Source organism: Vidua chalybeata, chromosome 7 (assembly GCF_026979565.1).
Source record: "Vidua chalybeata isolate OUT-0048 chromosome 7, bVidCha1 merged haplotype, whole genome shotgun sequence".
In the NCBI taxonomy this organism is placed as follows: domain Eukaryota; kingdom Metazoa; phylum Chordata; class Aves; order Passeriformes; family Viduidae; genus Vidua; species Vidua chalybeata.
In genome coordinates, this window is record NC_071536.1 from 14561557 (window position 1) to 14581185 (window position 19629).

At 37.6% G+C, this 19629-nt stretch overlaps 1 protein-coding gene across 5 annotated transcripts in view; it reads right to left on the reverse strand.

Annotated features, from left to right (window-relative positions):
* NBEAL1 (neurobeachin like 1) overlaps positions 1-19629 on the reverse strand; it is a 79848-nt gene that overhangs the window by 6561 nt on the left and 53658 nt on the right. For 3 of the 5 annotated variants that reach the window (XM_053948079.1, XM_053948080.1, XM_053948078.1), the window contains 20 exons: positions 19411-19537; positions 18171-18319; positions 17193-17338; positions 16389-16490; positions 15140-15235; positions 14905-15029; positions 13566-13706; positions 13341-13471; positions 12210-12319; positions 11543-11660; positions 10794-10891; positions 10388-10504; positions 9803-9892; positions 8567-8676; positions 7835-8007; positions 7303-7397; positions 5366-5482; positions 4526-4687; positions 3309-3457; positions 2510-2645 (listed from right to left, as the gene is read on the reverse strand). In XM_053948079.1, coding sequence (XP_053804054.1) covers positions 2510-2645; positions 3309-3457; positions 4526-4687; positions 5366-5482; positions 7303-7397; positions 7835-8007; positions 8567-8676; positions 9803-9892; positions 10388-10504; positions 10794-10891; positions 11543-11660; positions 12210-12319; positions 13341-13471; positions 13566-13706; positions 14905-15029; positions 15140-15235; positions 16389-16490; positions 17193-17338; positions 18171-18319; positions 19411-19537 — 2492 coding nt within the window. The remainder of the gene's footprint in view (positions 1-2509; positions 2646-3308; positions 3458-4525; positions 4688-5365; positions 5483-7302; positions 7398-7834; positions 8008-8566; positions 8677-9802; positions 9893-10387; positions 10505-10793; positions 10892-11542; positions 11661-12209; positions 12320-13340; positions 13472-13565; positions 13707-14904; positions 15030-15139; positions 15236-16388; positions 16491-17192; positions 17339-18170; positions 18320-19410; positions 19538-19629) is intronic. The other 2 variants (XM_053948081.1, XM_053948082.1) reach the window with 1 other exon arrangement.

A 19629-nucleotide genomic window follows, 5' to 3' on the forward strand; every position in this document is an offset into this window, starting at 1 on the left:
AAAACAATTCAGACACTGAATCTGGTGAAATGCAGACACTACAATGTACTGCACAAACAAAATATACCAACAAAAATTATTTGAAAATAAACTAAAAGTTACACTTAGGGATTATTCTTGGGACTGACAAAAAACAAGACACAAAACACTAACCACAGTCTTCTCTGAATTTGAGCAGTTAAGGGGTATTACCCACTAATGTGTTCCTATATGCTTAACCTACTTCAAATGGCTTAGAAAGAGTGTTTAGATTGCTATTTTGATAGGAAGAGAAAAGAAGAGGTGAATTCCAAGCAAAAATGAACTAAATGAGAAGAAAGGACATTTTATTTTAGAGATTTCAAACAGAAATTGCTGGAAATGGGGAAAAAATAGACAAGATGCAGGACAGTGACAGCAGAATAATGGAAAAAGAGAAAGGTTATCTCCTGGTGTCAAATTTATACAGTCTTCCAAAGATCCTGGGTGAAGTGCTCAGAGGAATGTTTAAAGCAGAATTCATAGTGAGTATTCTATAGGATAAGACAGATAACAAGCAACCAGAGGCCATATTAAATCCAGCATCTGGTAGGTCTACAATCTGACAACAGTTTGTAAGAAACTCTTCATTACCTAAGCACAAGGTTGATGATTGGCCAGTAGTGATCAGCCTGGCAGCTGATTAGATTCTGAAATTCCTTGCAGTTCAATAAATAAGACCCATGCCTTTACAAGTTTGAGAACATTTCCTACAGTTACTACTACAAATGTTACCTGCTTCAGAGCTGTATCAGCACAGCAGCAGTGTTCTAGAAAAGACACAGCACTGACCAGGATTAACACTAACAAGTGGTAATTGCCCAGATTTCTGTAACATCCAAAACAGCTAAGTAAATGTTAAAAATACAAAAGTGTTTATTATACTCTGTACTAGAATCTGTCAGTGCAGAAACACTAAAGGCCAATCTTAATAGCAAGCAGCATTTCACTTTTTGCACATTAAAGCAAGTCTGTGCTAAAGATCCAGTCCTTTGTCCTAAGGATCAATATCACCACTGAAAGCTGGAGCTGCAACACTGTCTTCTGTATACAAATAAAGTTCCAGGAATTAACACATTCCTTCCAAACTAAGTCATTCAACAAATGAACATCCACACATACACACACTTTTCAAATATATTGATTGATGCCATTATAGAAAACTAGAAAATCTGGGACATAATGTTGTTCCTTATATATTTGTGTTTTTAAAAAAAATCTATTTACACGGATATTAAGCTTGCATATCATCTGAACTGTAAACAGAAAATCCTGGGAAAAAAGTCATTGGAAAGCCTCTATAACCATAACAGGAATCCAGTCTTTGAAACACCACTTTCTGCATAGTTAGAAAAATAGATGTGATTAAAAAATTAAAATAAGAAAACAAATGCCTTCAGTCTAATGATACACACAAATTTCAGCCTACAAAAGAGCTTTTCTATGGAATAGGAAGCTTAGAAATGACAGTGGCTTTAAAACTGCTGTTACAACCATATGCTTAACCACATAATAATCAGCTCTTTTTCAATTCTACAATAGAAAACTGAAAGTCAGTGGAAATCTCCCCTCCACATCCAGTGCAAGCAAAATCAGACTACCATTGTGTGAATATTTTTCCAATATTAAACTATGTATCTCCTAGCAAGAACATTTAAAAATACCGACAAATAAAGTTGCCCTGTTTTCACATTTAAAATATAAAATAGAATTAATACACACTTTTCTGGCATGTACTAAAGATCATGCAAAAGTGATAATCACATTTTCAAATAAATACATAGCAGCACAACAGAGATTGAGTTATAAAGATAATAAGCAGTTTTAAGTTAACTCAAGTACTTTGAAAGTCATGACAAGAAGTAATGAAAGCAAAAACTATGGTTTTGCACAAGAAAAATTTGGCATATCTATTTGAGAGATGGATGCTCTGTAATTGATATTGCATATAGGACCAACAAGTTTATATTCACAATATGGAGCACAAGCACACTGGGAACCTACAGAAGTGATTCCCTATGCATTGCCTTAGAGACTCTCAACACAAAGAAGTAATAAAGAAGTAATACCTTTTTCCCCAATGTCAGTCAATGCATATTAAAAGATATCTGATAGAAACCATAACAAAATAAATAAAGTAGCTCTCTTTCATTTCCAATTTTCTTCTGCAATTTTTTTTTCATCAAGAAGAGGCTGACAACACTATCCCATTCAGAAAAGGTTATCTATTATGACTTTGCTTATTCAGATGTGAGTGATAAAGTCTGGAAGTTAGTCCAGCTGAGCTTCCCATCTGCGATCCCTAAACACCTCTGATTCTTAATCAGAACTTTCAGTAGAGAAGTTTCAAAAGTTATTTATTTCCCACTGAAAACTGAAACTTGCTCTTAAATTTACCCTGCCATAGAGGAGACCTCTTGCTCAACTGGAAAGCAGAAATAAGTGAACTTCCCACTGTTCGGTAGAAAAAGTTCTTGATGGTGGGTTTTACCTCTGCCGGCTTGCCAACACCAACGATAATCAACTTGCCATCCTCCAAGCCAACAAGGATGTGGCTGTACTCTTTGGTGACAGAAATGCAATGGATTGGCAGTCTCATGGCTAAGGGAGAGATGCTCAGACTCAGGCTGAAAGGAACAAAAACCACAGAGAAAAAGTACATCATGTATTTGCTTGCGCATACTGCAAAGAATCACATGCAAGTGAAATTGCTGTCCATGGGATGCACTGTAAAACACAGTTTCTCAAGGATAAAATTTGCAGTTTCAATTATCTAATTGTATCCTAAAAATCTAACTGTATCCCAAAATAGAGCTTCAATAACAAGAACAGATGTGGATAGATTACGTCAGTAAGCTAAGACATTTTCACTGAAGAACAGTGACATTAGTCCCACAGCTGCCTAAGTGAAACATCCCTCCCATTCTGAGGAGCAATGGAGCTCTACAGAGCTAAGCAGTTAAGTGGAGCTTAAAACTCAGTGCAGAACTACGTGAGGCTTGATCCAGCAGTTGCTGAGCTCCCTGTGACTAATCACAGCAGTCTGCACACTGACAGCTCCTCCTGCCAGTTCTAGGTGTTTAATTGGGATAAATGTCTGGCAAGAACGAGATCTGTTACAACCTCTTATTTTATCATTCTCCACATCTTAGTTCTGCCAAAACCATTTTTTGGGGGGGAATACAGAAAAAGCAACAGCTATCACTTATAGCACCAAGCACAGTTTATTTCAGAGCCATTTCTCTATGAGCCTCTATATTTGTATCCCAGTAAAAATGGTGATACATTACCTGTAGAGATCCCGTATGGAAAGAAATCCCTGCAAGCTGCCCATGACGATATATTCGCCAGTTACACACAGATCGGACACTTCCTCCTTCAGAGTCTCAGAACCCAGATATTTCCCATTGACAGAATAGAGATGTAATGCATTCTTATCCTGGAGAGAGCAAAAAGAAATGTGTCACAGAGGACTGATAGGATGAAGAGTGTTGTACTTGTATCTTTTGCTCATTAAAAGGCACTTAGCTGGCAAAAACCCACAGACAGTAACGATAACAACAGTCTTCCTGTTGAATGACACAAGAGTAGTGAGCCTATACTCAATGTGTGTGGAGGTAAGGTCCTGTATGGAAGTTTTTGAAGCTACCTCTTGATGTAACATTGTAGTTCATTTAATCAATTCTAAATTTCCTGGAAACATTCATGGATTTAATAGACAGGTCCCAGTTTTATAATAACTTTTGTTAAGAAAGAAGAAAGCAAGATTGCACTCATCTTCAGCTTTGCTACCACCCTCCTTCCCCTTTCTTGCCCTCCTAAATCCAAAAGCAGAAAGAAACAAGCATATTTCCACAGAGCTAGATCCAGAAGCCTTTTCTAGACAAGCCAATGACTTCTTGCTGGATTATAGATACAATTAACAAAACCATCTTAAGTTCCTCCAGCCTGGCATAACCTTGAATCTCTTCCCTCTCCATCTTTCTAATGTAGTTAGTATGCCTACATCAGAGGTTTGTTTTCCAAAATATCTCCCATGTTTAAAGAAATCACAACAGCTCTACCATTATTAAAGCAACTACACAGCTCAACTGACACAACCTTATAGCTGTATCTCCAATCCCAATCTAAGAAACTCTGTGGACACCAGCATCTTGCACCCAGAACTTGCTGCTCTCCTTATAAGCCTCTGTTCCTGTGCACAGTGGAACTTGTTTCCCCTAGTTTTCCAGTCCAAAGTGGATCTCCCAGGAAGATTCATTAGTGTATGCTTGAGCATCTTCCTTGCAGGTGTTTGGAGATCTTCATGAAACTCACAGGAGCACAATATGCCTTTCACTTACCTTTAACCAAATTTCACTTGAATTGGCCAGCAAAATTTTAAAAATATGGAAACTGACACTGCACACTCAAAAAGCCTCCTTACTACAGGAAATGAGATAGTTAGATACACTTATGATTAAAATCTTCAGTGTCAGAAACCGAGGTTTTCCACAAACTTAAGTACCTTGAGAGTAGTCTTTCCTTCCACGCTGGTGTGGACAACTATATGGCCTTCCCAGGACACAGCCAGATTGGGAACAGTCAGCAGGAGAGAACTCTCACAAGGTGGTCGCAGAGTCCTCACGTACTGACCTTTCCGAATAGTGCGGACAATGACAGTGCCATCCTGCAGCAACCACATTTAGGGGAGTTGATATTCAGCAGGAGAGTTATCACAACACTCAGCATTTACATACACAGGATGCAGGGAATACACTCAATGCACTTCAATCCTTAATGGCAGATAAGGACTCCTAAGCATTAGGAACTCTGCACAAAGCCTTCCCCTCAAGACGATGCACTACAGGCATATGAAGAAAATAATGCAAGTAGGGCAGGAGGGAGGACAGGAAACAAATCAGCCACTTCACAGGTCACATTTATAAGTAGGCATTACATGGAGTACAAAGCCAGAGTTCAACAGCCTGCCTGAGCAGTACAGTAAGGCAGACCATGAGCAAGTGGCACAGAATCTTCAGGGTTAACACAGCAGGGAAGAAACAATCAGAACACTGTTGCTATGAGAAGCTTAAAATCTCCAAGGAAGTCCACACATATTAAAGCTCATTTGTGCAGAATAACACCACACAGTAGGTGAGGCCTATGCTCTGCACAGCAGTCTGAGACAGTCTGATTTAAGCAGACAGCAAAAGGGATGGCACATATCTTCTTGCTAAACAAGGCTTAAGAAAAAGATTGTGAAATAGTGACTTTTTTCTATTATTCTTAATCAACTTCAAACACCTTGTATGGTTTGAGTTCAGTTGAGAAAAGGCAAAAAAAGGACAAGTAGGAAGGTGCTTACCCTGGATCCTGACACTGCCATATCCAGTTCAGTGCTGATGCCAACACTCGAAACTTCGTCAGTGTGCCCATAAAGGATCTGTAATGGCTTAGGTGCCAGGCCTACAGGCACTCCTCCCTGAGAGCAATAAAAAGTGCAATGATACATTCTCTTGCAGCTGAAGGACAAAGAAAAAATTAACTTCTGGTATCTTCAGTACCAGTTGTGTGAGGTGTATATCTGACAGAGGTCAAAGCCAAAGGCATAACTCACCACTCCAATATCTATGTATTACCCTCTATGTCAGCTCCTCACTTACTGAAATCCCAAGAATGAATGAACATGTAGTTACTGCGTGGGTGTGAGAGACAACGTTACTTTGCTGACTCCTTCCTATTCCTGCAGGTGTCCAGGAGTGCAAGGACAACAGTGAGCAGGCCTAACAGAAGCTGTTCACATACCCCATCAACACATTTGTTCTTCACCTGTGCACCTGGGCTTGTCCAGTTCTTAGCGTTTACCTTGGAATCAATCACTATCTTCCCAATCAAGCTTAAAAAAGCTGAAATTTACTTTTATTTTACTTCAAATAACAGCAACTCTTTCCATTTTCCAAGGAAAAGGAAGCAAACAGTACTTCTCAGTGACTACCATTAGTATGATACACAAAGGAAATCTTGGAATAATGCTCATTAAAAATAGCAGTGTCCCCACATAACAGCAGGGTATCACAGCTTTTGTCCCAGTGAGTGTACTGTCAACATACACAAACTTATTCTCAAACCAGTTCTAAGGAAAGAACTGTCCTTAGACAGAAGGTACTGTAAATAGTTCTACAGAGAACTAATTATTTTCATTTCTGTGATAAAGATTTGTTTGCCAATCAGGCCCTGAAAGCCTGAAGCATGCAGGAATACAGAACAAGTGTCAAAATACAGAAGGTGTCACTGCAGAGAAGACAAGTAGAATGGAAATGCCAGTACACAGTCCATTGCTGCCACTTTCTAAAGACCGAGATAAAAGTCTCACAAGAAACATTTACTATGCATAAAATAGCATTTATATATCTATTAATAAAAAATACATTAAAAATCTTAAGGAAAAGCACTTCTAAATAAAGACCATTTCCAGAGTGTGAGTTAACTTGCCATGGAAAGATAAACTAAAAAAATCTCCAACATTTATCCCCACTTGAGACAAAAAGCTACTCATATGAGCACTAAGGTCTTACATTTTTGACCATGCACTGTTACTACAAAGCACTTCTTTACAGAATTATAAATACTCCCACCATAAAGACAGCTTCCACAAAAGCACATGCAGTTGTGCACCACTCTACTGCTTCAATGTGCTGACTTTAGTTCCACGATAACAAGATGACTTGATGAAATCTACTGTCCAAAACATGACAGCTTCCCTCTGCAATTAATCCTACTTGTATATCTTATATGCAGCAATCATAAATCAGCATTTAAATGCATAATGATGGAAACAGCTTCACATTTTGAGTGGAAGTACACACATGGATTATGCAAGTACTTTCACTGTGTGAGAGCATGAGACCAATATTAAAGAATTTTCAAATGCCAGTGCAAATGCAGGTAATAGACAGTGCTGTCTTTGCTGTAGTCATCAATACCCACCACAGAGAAAAGGCAGTGCTAAAATGCAACTACCATGAGTGAACAACTGCCTAGAAATGTAAAATTCTTATTTGCCTGCCCTGAAAATTATCTGTGAAATCTTTAAGAGTGCCTCTAAAAGAATGCACTTCAGCTATATAGTAACTAATATGTACAGTACTTTAGAGAAGACAATGGGAGTAAAATTACTAAGCTAATTTATTTTACTGCACTATCTTCCCTACAAACCTGAAAATAAATCAATAAAAGACAATAGCAAAACAGAGGAAAAAAATACATCCAGAAACTGTTTCTGAGTATGCCTAAATAACCCACCTGCTGAACTATTTGCCATATCATACAGGTAGTATCTCTGGAGCCTGAAATTAAATGAATTCCACAGTAGTCTATTGCCAAGCAGGTCACAATATCTAGACAAAGAAAAGAAGACAAAGTTGTCACATGGGTAATTAAGACTAATTTCCCACAGACTGACAATGAGGATACAATTTGTCACACTGTATCCTGATTTGCAGTCAGCATGAAATACTCTACTGTGATAAGGGCTGGTGACACTATTAAACAATTACATCATCATACAGCCAAATGTACCCACTTGACACATTCAGCTTTGCTACCTAAAAATAGCAGGCAAGCCTTATTTTGAAACGACATCAAAGCACCAGTCCAATGACTGAAAAGCCATGCTCAAGTATTTATCTATAATCACAATTCAAGCATTCTTCTGTTGTTATGCTGCCATTCCTTTACAGCTGCTACACTTGTGTGCCCAGGGGACATGGCTCTATTCTGGGAACACCAGATAACACACAGAACCCTTTCCATTTCCCAACACAGAGTGACTGACCCATGTGCCTGATGTGCTGTCCCATCAGTTTGCCTTTCGTAAGGGACGTCACTCGGATGCTGTTGTCCCAGTGTCCGCCACTGAAGAGCAGCTTTGCGTCATGGGACACTGCAAACAGCTTGGAGGTGATCTCCAGCCCTGGGGCAAAAGGACCACTCATGCTGCGCTGTGTTCTGCAGGCAAACGATGAGCAGTTAACAGTAACCTGGGTTCACATCCACGTATTTTGCACTTCCTCTGTCTTGAAACATCAGTAATTAAATCCCTCTACAGAAGAGGCTACACCCATGGAAAATCTCTGCCACCAGTGACTGGAAGCAAGATTTCATCTTAGATTTTTTCAGCCTTTTACACAACTGGATAACTCACGTCCCTACTAAGCATTATAACATTAAAGACAAAAAGGAATATTCTAAAAACAAAAAGTCCAAATTCACCACATATACCTATGTATTACTATAGCATAAGAATGTATGAAGACTATCTCAGATTTCACAATGAGCTTTTATGATTGAAAATTAGAAGTAGCTCTAAGAATGAAGCCTGAAATGCCACTTATATAACTCTAGTAGAATGCTATTACAGATTAGAAGTAATACTACTGAACATCAGAAGACGCATTCTTTGATGAAAACTCAGACAGTGAAAAGAGTATTTTCATTGATTTTCAACAATTACTGTATTTCATTATTTTAGATGCATTCATCTGTACCCGCCTCAAAATTTGCTTACTTGGGATTTGTCACTGTTGTATCTTTGATGAATGTAAAATAGTTGGAAATATTTTTGTCATAAGGCAGCCAACCATGAGTTCCAATAATGCAGTTCAGACTTGTTGTTACCTAAAAAAGTTTAATGAAAAAGTTGATGAAACCTAGAGGTTTATTTTCTGCTTGCCTTGATGCTAATGGAGCTTGCATAAAGTCCAGCAGAAGCTTCTTGAAAACCTACCACATAGGAAAAAGCACATGCACCTCTCCCTGAACAAACAAATCAATTAAAAAATCCCACTCAGATGAGTTAATCCACATGTGGTACACAGAACCACATTAGAATAGTCTATGTTCTACATAGACTATTTTATAGAGAAGTTGGGGTAGGAAGGATGGGAGGAGACAAACAACCCGTCTCCAACATTTAATTACAAGTCAGGCATTTAGTTTAAGCTGCTGCTTCTTCTCTTAATATTAATTATTAATAGTAAACATATTAACACAGGAAGTTTAACAAACATTGTACTACAGTTTCATTTCTGAGGAAGTAACAAAGGAATCTAAATATTCAAGGTTACTTTAATTAGATATTTATGAAAAACACAAGGAGAATTTTAAATGTCTTCAAGTAACCTATGAATGTACCACATTAAGCCAAGACAGTAATTTTGACAAACAAAATAGGAATATTGGAATATTCTTTTCTGCAAAACAGAGGTATTATTGCACTGGGGCCAGTGTCTAGGCCATATATACAGATGCAAATACAAAACCACTGATCTCCTTTCATTATTTGGTATCTGCCATAGTACAAGATTGTGTTAGTGCAAGAGTTAGTTTTAGGAACAGTGCAGGCCTTTGGAATGTGCATGCACCAGATATGGTACAGTTTAATGTACAGGTTGGAAAGCAATGACAAACAATGACACCATTAATAACTCAATGCTGTAATTTTAAATCTGGGCTGCATTGCATTAGCAAATTGGTTGTTGCAGGGAAGTTGATCAAGTGGCAACTTACAATATGCCTCACTATAATTTACAGTCATATCTCATCAGCTCTTAAATGCCATTCAACAAATCAGCCTGGCTTCTCCTTGGAAGATAAATATTTAACTTAACTGACATTTGCTATAGGTTAAAGGAACATATTTGAAGAGGAATAGTTAAGAAATATTTCTCTACAAGCTGCAATAAAAAAATAAACTCATTTGACTATCTGCAGTTTAAGAACAGTATTGACACATGCAACTCACCAAGATCTCTGGGCTTCCCTGAGAAATAAAGGAACGTGACTGATTCCTGGGGACAACAGCTTTGACAATGGGCACACCATCACTAATTCCCTAGGAGAAAGGACATGGGTTTGATCTGATTATATCCAAAAGCTAAAGGTAAAATCTAGAGCCTGTAAAGAGTAAGATGCAAAGCCTCTGGAATCAGTGTCAGACCTGTCGAGCACCCGAAGGCATTGGCACACACCCATTCACTTTGTGCAGGTAAGCTTCATCACAAACACTGTAAATGAAACCCTGACCCCAATCAGGGAGTTTAACTACCAAGTTCAGTGAGTGCTCACACACCACCAGTGAGGTCTGCCGCTTTCTTGGTGTGATGACTAATTTAATACTCAAACAACACCCACACAAGCAGCCAGCAGATTATGGGATTCAACCTCTATGAAGCCAACTAAAAAGACAGAGCTCATTTAATACACATTGCATTGTAAAATATTCTCTCAAAATAGGAAGCAAGTTTATGTTCATCTAGGTTGTGATCTTTTGTTTCAAGTACATCAAATTTCAGATTAGACTTCAAACAATTTCAAGTAACACATCTACCTCTATGAAGAATGACTTCAGCTCAGTGAGGTGTTGGAAGAGATTCAGAGTAGAGGTATCACTTTTAGTTAGTCTTTGTACTACCTCTTCTGCTGACAGCCTCTGTGGATGGGGCTCCTAGGAGGCAATATTTGAAAGAGCAACAAATTAGACTAGTTCATCAATTTGTTCAATGCACATGAGATACTCAGAATCTTAATGCGAAAACAGTCTTAAATACCTAATAGCTCCTCTTGAAGTAAATTAATTTATTTTGAAAATGGACTCTTTGGTAATGTGGCAAAGATTTAATGTTACTAAAATTACAAACCATTACCTTAAAAGCCATTGTTTTTTTCAGAAGCCCCTGTAACTCAGTTGTATTTAACCACAAAGGTCTGGCTGAGAGGGAGCAAAAGAGCAGTACCTTTAACAGCTGACAGGGAGTTTGCCCAAAATTGTTTATCATTCCTTCTAAAGCCTTCCTTTCTTTCTCATCTGTTAAAGCATCCAAATCCACAGCCCCTGGATCACAATCAGAACAGAAGAGTATGAGAAAAAAGAAAAAAAAAAGAACACAATCCAAACAACTCATTAAGAACCAATATGGTCAACTTAATTTACTTGCAGCATTATGACCCTTTACCCCCAGAAAAGCTGCACACAATGCATCCATTTAAAATACAATCTGAAAACTCCACTCTGCATGTGGAATTTTAACTGTATCTGTCAGGGCAAGAATTGCAGGCCTTTGTCTTATCAAATGAATTTAATTTACCTCATTGCAAGCAACAAGTAGCACACAAAAACCACCCAAAAGTTAGCTTTGAAATTAACATATTAATTTGTCTCTAATATTAGTTGCTTTTAAGCAATGTGCCTGAACTCTAAACCACAAGAAACCTCTTCCCACAAATGCTTTTAAGCAAGTAGATAAGTGGCAAGAAAATCCAGTAACTTTTAGGAAAAAAGACAAGAAACTGCAACAGCCCTCCTTTAAAAAATTATACTTTTTTTTGGATGACACATTACAAGGTTTGCTGCCATACTTCATCTATAAATCTGCTGCCTTACCATATGCTACTGAGTGGTACACTCACAAATCATGTGTCTACTGTCTAATAATGAAAACTCATAAGCCTGATGACAATGACAAGAGAACATGCTGCTTTGTACCTTCATAAGTACAATAGTAGAACACATTGAGCGCCTCCACTGCAGCTGGTCCCCTCTGCTTGTAGCCAAAAATCAAATCTATCCATTCATGAAGATGAGCAGAAACATACTCAGATTCCTAGAAAGAAAAAATGCTCTTGTAAGAATAAGAGAAATACTGCTCCCATCTTGAAGTTTTTACTATTCTGTGTGGAAAAGATTCAATTTCTAAATGAAGAGTATCCCTAAATTAGGTATTTAGCAATACACAGGGCAGAAGCGTAAGAATCATGTGCGTTATGGGCAGTAACTGCCAGGTAAGAGGGAAAATCAATACAGTGACACAAGAGGCATGCACTATTGAAATGCACTGTGCAAGAGAAGATAACCTGCCAGCTCCCTAACACCAGATGGAGTCATCTTCAATTAGCAAAGGAACACTACTCACCTACCTCTGCATTTTATCTCCTAGGACAGTAAATGCCCAAATCATTAGTGCCCAAAATGCCCAAGAGATTAAATGCTCTTTTCAGCATTTTATCAATATGCACAGAGCTTTTAACTGCAAGTTCTAATGTCAAATGCAACCACAACTTTAGTTTGTATGCCATCCCACTTGTTTTACATTTAAGCCACAGTAGCAATGTGCAGGTGCACTTTTATGTCACACATACAAACAACATCTTACCAGAGCTTTCCTGTGTTTATTTATGAAGTCTTCTGGGGAGTGGGCCCACTTAGGCAGAACAACATCATTTACCACCTCTTTGGACATTTGAAGCTGGCCTAAGTTAAAATCTGGTGAATAATTCAGAAAAGTTTTAGAGTTGCTACAAAATATTTCAAGTACCTTGATTTCTCAATAAAGATTAAAAATCATTATTTTCTCAATGCAACAGAAGAATATTGAAAAGTTAATATAAATCCCTAATACTCTACCAGTGACATAGGAGGCTAAGTTCAGTTCTGCATGTTTATGATTTTAAATGATAATGGATAACAATTATCCAAAACATCTAAATGATTTTGAAGCTTTAGTCCCAACTACAGAAGTAGTATTAATCTTTTACACATCCACCTGTAAACATATCTGCATTTGCTTGTTGTAAACATAATTGCATATTGCAATTTTCCAGGATTAAGAGTCCAAAACACTTCAATAAGGTTATTCATAAGAAGGGAGTTACTTACAAGTTGAAATGGTTATAAAGTCAAGGCTTTTAAAAAGTCTGAAATCTCACCAGCTACCATTGAAACAACTCTAAATACTTAAATGATTTGAAAGTGGGACTTGGGAGTTCTCAATTTTTCTAATTTAGAGCTCTAGTAGATTGTAGCAGCACAAACATATAAATCCATTTTCAAATTGTGCAAAGATAGAGAAACAAATCACTAAACAATAAATGTGAATTTAAAAAGGAGTCTCGTCAGAATGCAGGATACTGTCTTTTCAATCAGCATTATAATAATTATAATTATTCTCTTTTTAATTTTGCTAAGTATTTAATCAGTATTAACTATTACTAACTTTTTCAAACATCCCAGTGAGCATCTCTGATCTCTCCACTGGGTAGACAACACTATTTTTAGCCATTCTTAAGCCCATAGCCTGAATTTTAAACTATGTTTAGGCTGCTGCTTAACACAACTGGTATCTTCACTAAACAGTTTAAAGCCAGTAGCACAATTAATGTCTACAATCACACCATAAAAGTTTAAACAGTAAGTGTTCCTCAGCATTCACAAACGGCTGTAACAATTATTTTCTGAAGAATACAGAAACAGTTTCCTGTGAGAATATTCTTAGGAGTCAGTTTACCATTTTGATTCTCCAGGAATTCTGGAAAGTAGAAGAACTCTGGGATAAGTTCCTTGACATCATTGGGGTTGTCCATGAGTGCCTGCCAAGTAGCAGGAATAGAGTGGAACTGTCTGTCAGCACAGTCAAATCTGAGGATCAGAAAACTCAGGTTAGACTTGGATGATTCCCTCAGTAAAATGACAAGGAGGAAGCAGGAAGGGGCTGCTTATTTGCTCAGCATACCTGCCACTCTGAAGCTGGATGTGAAGTGTTGTGAAAGGCTCTACCCGAATGAGGTAATGCATGACACCAGCAGCATTTGAGTAATGCGTCCCATAGTGAAATTTGTCAATCATCCCAAGAGGATCCTCAAAATTCTCATATCTGAAAAAAGAAATCTTTATAAATTCAACTGGGCATTATGGTTGATTTACATGTGGATTATGTTTATTCCAGGCAAAGATTCAAAAGAAATGACCACAGCAAACTATGAGAGAAAAATACACTGAGTTCCATCAAACATGAAGATTCCAAATCTTACTTAGGAAGTCCCTGAGAAAAAGACTGCTGAAAGATAAAAATGTACACCAGATGAAGCCTTTGCATGCCTGTTATACTCTTCCCTAGCCATTTGCTATCAGCTGTCAGAAACCAGACAAAGGGCAGACAGGACTGATGACTTTATACAACAGACTAACACACCCCACACCACTGAAATTAATATTTACTAGTGCTGGTTTCCTGCAAGAGTTAGGAAATGTGTTTGACAGTGCAGGATGCAGAAGAGAGATCTTTTTCACACTCAAGCCCATTTCCTTTTCTACTGGCAAACTCACTCCACCATGCCACTATCTGGCTGATACATTCCTCAGCCTCACAAGGCTGGTAAGAGAAATTCTAATTAAACATACTTCTAGGGAACCCACTTCTTTACAGTCAGGATAGAACCTAGTCATTCAAAGGAAATTCTCCATGTTCCAAGTTTTCAGAAGATTTTGGAAGACACCTGGCTGCAGTCTGGTATGATAGCACACTCACTCCCCAGACCAGCAAACAAGGAGAGATCATTACACCACTGTGTGGGTGGAAGTGCCTGTCACTGGTACCTACAGAGGACTTGCTGAAAGTCACTTGAGACATATTTTCTTTTGAAGATAATCTATGCTTGAAAAAAATGAGGAAGCACAGATTTAGGATCAATGCTACCTCTTAGCACAGGCAGCTCAATTCAGCAGTATGATTTCACATTCCTTGTTTTGAAGCAGACATGGGACATGTTTTTTCAAGCTGCTGAGCCATTAAATTGTTTTTACAGTCTTTCAGTTTTTCATCTCCATAGCTGAGAAACAACTGAAAATTTACAACAGTTAAGTTTTGTCCTTTCACTGCCATATAAGTGAGTGCTATATAATACAGTCTGAATGCAGCAAGAACAACAAACCAACCACATTTGCAAGTGCATCTGTTATGTCATAAATCCAGCTTCAAAAATGTCACTGTCACAACTTTATTTTTTAAATGTGTTATTAGCCTGAAGGCTCAGAAAAGACAAAGAAATATAACTGAGTGTTCAAACACATACTTCTCTTTCACAGTCTTAGCATTCTTCTCATTCACCACACCTATAGGTTTGGACAGGTCCCTAAATACTGCAGGATTATTCAGGTCCAGTTCTTCTGAGGTATAATCTCGTAAAATCCAGGGAAACTAAATCAAAAAAGTAAGTCAAACATCAGATAGAGATTAAAAATACATCCTTCAAAACAGAAAAAAACACATATCTTTGGCAAAAATTTAAAAATTAACTTTTTAATTACCACAGGATATTGAGCAAGGTCATTGTAAGTTCGTCCTGCCATAGTGTTTAGCTGAATAAGGTAGTCAAAGTTGGATATTTCTCTATTCACCCATTTCTGAAAGACAAAGAAAGATAAAATCGAATTCAATATATCAAAGATATAATTATTACAAGTTACACATCTTGTCAGTATCAATCTGCCAGAGGACAGCACTGGCAAGTGAAAAGCACAAGACCACAAAAATTGTATGCAAGTCCAGATTCAATTTCTCATAATGAAGTTTATTCTCCCTTTGATTCAGTGATTGTGCTATCTATATTTCATTGAAATCAGGTCCTGATTGGTGACAGTACTGTTTCAAATACAGAACAGCAGACAATTAGTAACCTTGCTATAAAGGAAAAAAAAAGGAAATAAGAGAAACAAAGAAGGCAAGTGCACAGGTACTGATAAACAGGAGAACAGAACTTTGAAATCCATTAGACTGCTAAGATCAAGATTTATTTATAAATTATTCTCCCACTGGTTAACAGTACAGGTTAACAATTTGTAAACCAAATTGTCTGTGCACCTTTGTTTGCTCCATTATTATATTCTAAACCAAAGAACAGACACAGCTGTGTTCATAAGGGCTCAGTATTTGTCTGTAGAGTGATGGAGATGTGTCATGACAGATGATATTTTCTCTGTGTAAATATGCAACTCAATGGTTCTTATTATCAGGAAAACAAAGAGCAATCAAAGTATTTCCAATATTTTAAACTTATTTGTAAAGCTTCCTCCCTCAGAGAAAACAATTTTGGCATAAAGAGATGGAAGATAAAAATACATTTACTATATTCAAAAATTTATCTGTGTTTATGGTAATATGGACATTCTGACATTTTCCTTTTTTACCAATATTACTAATTCCCACTTAATCTTCATGTGAGTTTTGTTGAAAGCTCCATCATTAAAAGATAGCAGGAAAAACTATTTGCACATCCAGTAAAAAGTTTCAAAGCAGCACTCAAGATCATAGACTAAAACCAGAAGCCAATCTGCCACCTTTTATATTCATGTTAGAATGCCTGTCAATCTCATCACCAGAGCCTGGCTAAACCCATGTACCTGACTGCAAACACAAATCAAACCACCCTAAAAATATGCACGTGAAAGTTCAGGGGCCAGGCTGAGGGTACAGAAGTTGACAGCTGCCATCTAAACACTGGGGGAGTCCTTCAAAAAGCAGAGGAATTCTTTAGACCACTGAGCTGAGGTCTTATACCTGCATCAAACCTGACGCTTTGAAAAGCTCCTGTGGTGATCTGGTCCCAGAAATGTTTGGAGAACGCAGTGACAATATCCGACTGTAGACTTTGTTTCGTACCTGGTAGAAAACAGAACTAATAAAACAATATTCTGGAGACTGAAGCTAACAATTAAGCAACTTATCTGCTAATTAAAATATGAAATAAATAAGACAGTTATACTTTCAAGTACTTTGATCTCTTGCTGTTTAAAACATTTGGACATGGATTGATGTGACATCCATCACATCAAAACCAAACCACACAACATTTTCTAAAAGCTGACCTACTAGTAAACTGACTAACTAGTATGTAACTCACCCTAAGTTCTGAAATTTACCATAGTCTCTCATAAAAAGGATCACTGATATTACCCAGAGGGGAGGAAAAACTCACTACTCCTTAACCATCAAATATCAATTATTTCTAATAGTGTTGTAAAAAAGAAAGTTCCCTTTGATTTGTAATTAATTTGTTCAATCTTCAAAAAGATGGGCTTCAAAACATTTAGATTACTACTGATGTGATTTTAGTAAAATAATCATTTTGTATAATAGAGAGAGAGAAAGGAAAAGGAGGATCTTGTTTCATCTATCTTTTCACAATTAATCAGTTTCTAGGTGCCAGACTGCAGTGTAGATTTCCATGATGACTATGTAAAGCAAACCTTTTGCTATTAGTGTTACAGGATTAAGAAAGGCACCAGACTCAAATACAATCACTGATCTTAAACTTAACCTTGTGCTTATTACATAAATCCATGACATTTAAGAAACCCATACCTCCTTATTGAAGTTGAGGAAATAGTTGGTTTGATCTGTAAGGAAGATCTCCAAAGCTGACCTCCTCAGGTTGTACCGACGCAAATGGATCTCTCGAATTTGAGAAAGGTGCCATTTGAAATCAAAACCTACCCCTAGGAGGAACACTGTGTTTACTGAGTTGGAATATATACGAAAAAAAACCCTTTTCATACAGACACCATGCAGTACCAGCTCCAATCACCTCAGAGTTATTCCTAGAAAAAGGAAGTCTTACAGCGGACATGATTAACCATTTTGCTAGGAAAATATTAATTTCAGATATTGTTGTGCTGAAAGAAATGAAGCAAGAAATATCTGATGGCATGTAGAATTTGGTTTTGCTTTCTGATTAAAGGTATATCATAAATGTATTCTGTTGACAAAAAGTATGAACCCACCCCTTTTGCTTTCTTAAACAGGCTCAAACAAACCTTTATGTTTATATTTCCCAAAGGCTGAACATTTTGGTATACTGATTTGGAAAATTTTACTATTATTTGTCCAACATTTCACTTCAGTATTTTCATAGCCAGCTGTGTATGTTCTATTAAAGTTCCCTAACTTAATATAGATGATTAATGCTTACATACTACTACTTTTTAATCAATGCATAAGTACAACATTATTTGCTGTAAAAAGAGAACACAGAGGTGCCATTTACAAAGCAAATTAGAGGTAGTAACTTTTTTTTTAATCAGCAGGTTTTTAGTAAGCTATTTTTAAGAAATACTAAGAATAGTTCATTAATTTATCAGCTCAGAAAGTACAGTTCCAGATTCTTGATTCTGAAGGGATCAGTCAGCTACTAACCCTCAAGTGCAATATCAATTTTAAGTACAGACCAATAACTTGTCTCTTTACAATTACTTTGACACTCATTTTCAAAACATAAACTTAGCCTACTAAAAGCAGAATGCTGAACTACACTGAAAATAAAGAGATATTGATCATGCTTACCTTCCTCCTTCTCAATGCTACCATCAAAGAAATAGATGTGCTGGGTAGTGACCTCCAGCCTGCCTGGTATCACATCAATTACCGTAATGAGTTCACAGTCTTCAGACAATATTAGCTTTTCTTTCTGACTTTCCTCATCCTTCTCATCTCTGCAAAAACACCACTAAGTGTTACAGGGTTAGGTAGATTTTACTGTTGCTTAGGTCCTTGGTGAGAGTACAGTTCAGAAACGATTCAAATTTGAATGGCATTAAAACTGCAACATAAACAATTCTATAAAGCTGCTTTCATCAGCAGTCTTGGGTGTTTCAGACTAGACCACAAATATCATTTCATAGCATCACTCTTCAGTCTTGATATTTTGGTCTCAGGCACAGTGGACTTGACTTCATGTGAAGTACAAAAACATCAGGCTGCATTTCCCTTTCTTATTTAATTGTTAGGTGCTTAAGCTCTTTGGCCCAGGGTAGAGCTGAGTTCCAGCTCATGTGACTGAAGTTATCTTCAGGGTTATTTTGCTATAATGTACAGCAAGCATTGAATAACCTTTAAAGGACAAAATGTATCAGTACCATTCAGAATGCCAACTCTACTGCACTTAACAGCACAAACATACATAGATGCATGCACAACATGACATGTCCAATTACTGAAGCAAAGCATTTGCTATCCTCCCTCAACTCTCCTTTCCCTGCTCTCGCTCTCCTGTCCTTTTTTTTGGCTGCAGTCACACAAGTGACACGAGGGAAGCACAGCAGGACCTCCCTCTGGAATACTCTTAAGCACAAGGCACTCTCCAGCACTTAAATGCCACCTACACCAATTCTCATGCTATGCAGCTGACAGTGGAGTGAATGACCATGGCAACTATGGGGAAGAGGCAGTTCCAGCCTGGTCCATGTCCTTACACAGCAGATTGCCTCCTGAGAATTACAGTCAATATACATAGCAGAAAAGCCTTAACAATTTTGAAGCTTCAGCCTACCTGTAAGCAGTGAATCACTAATGGATTCTCATAAACATCTGCTCTGCCTTCTTTTCCCTGGGGCTTTTCTTGCCTCAATGGTGACAATGATAAAGCCAACAGTAACTTTGCTGATCAAAACTGACCTGGATTGAATTGTTAAGGCCAGACAAAGAAAGAGGGAAACTTTGGATGCTATTCAACTCCCAAAGTTGTTTCTAGCTCCTTATCCCTAGCACAGAAACAAATGACAATTCCTTATCCTGTTCTACTTACAAATTGGAACTGGTTGCTGTGTCTTCTTCTGGTAGTTCCAGAATATCATCTTCCAAGTCACTCACTTTCACCTGCTTCACCACCTCCAGAAGCAGAGACTCACTAGAGGGCTGTGTCTGGTGCACACCTAGCATAAATGGACATAACAGCTCATAACTTTTTCTGCTACAATACTTTTGGAAATCTAACCTACTAAGCCTGCATTCTACAGCCAAATTT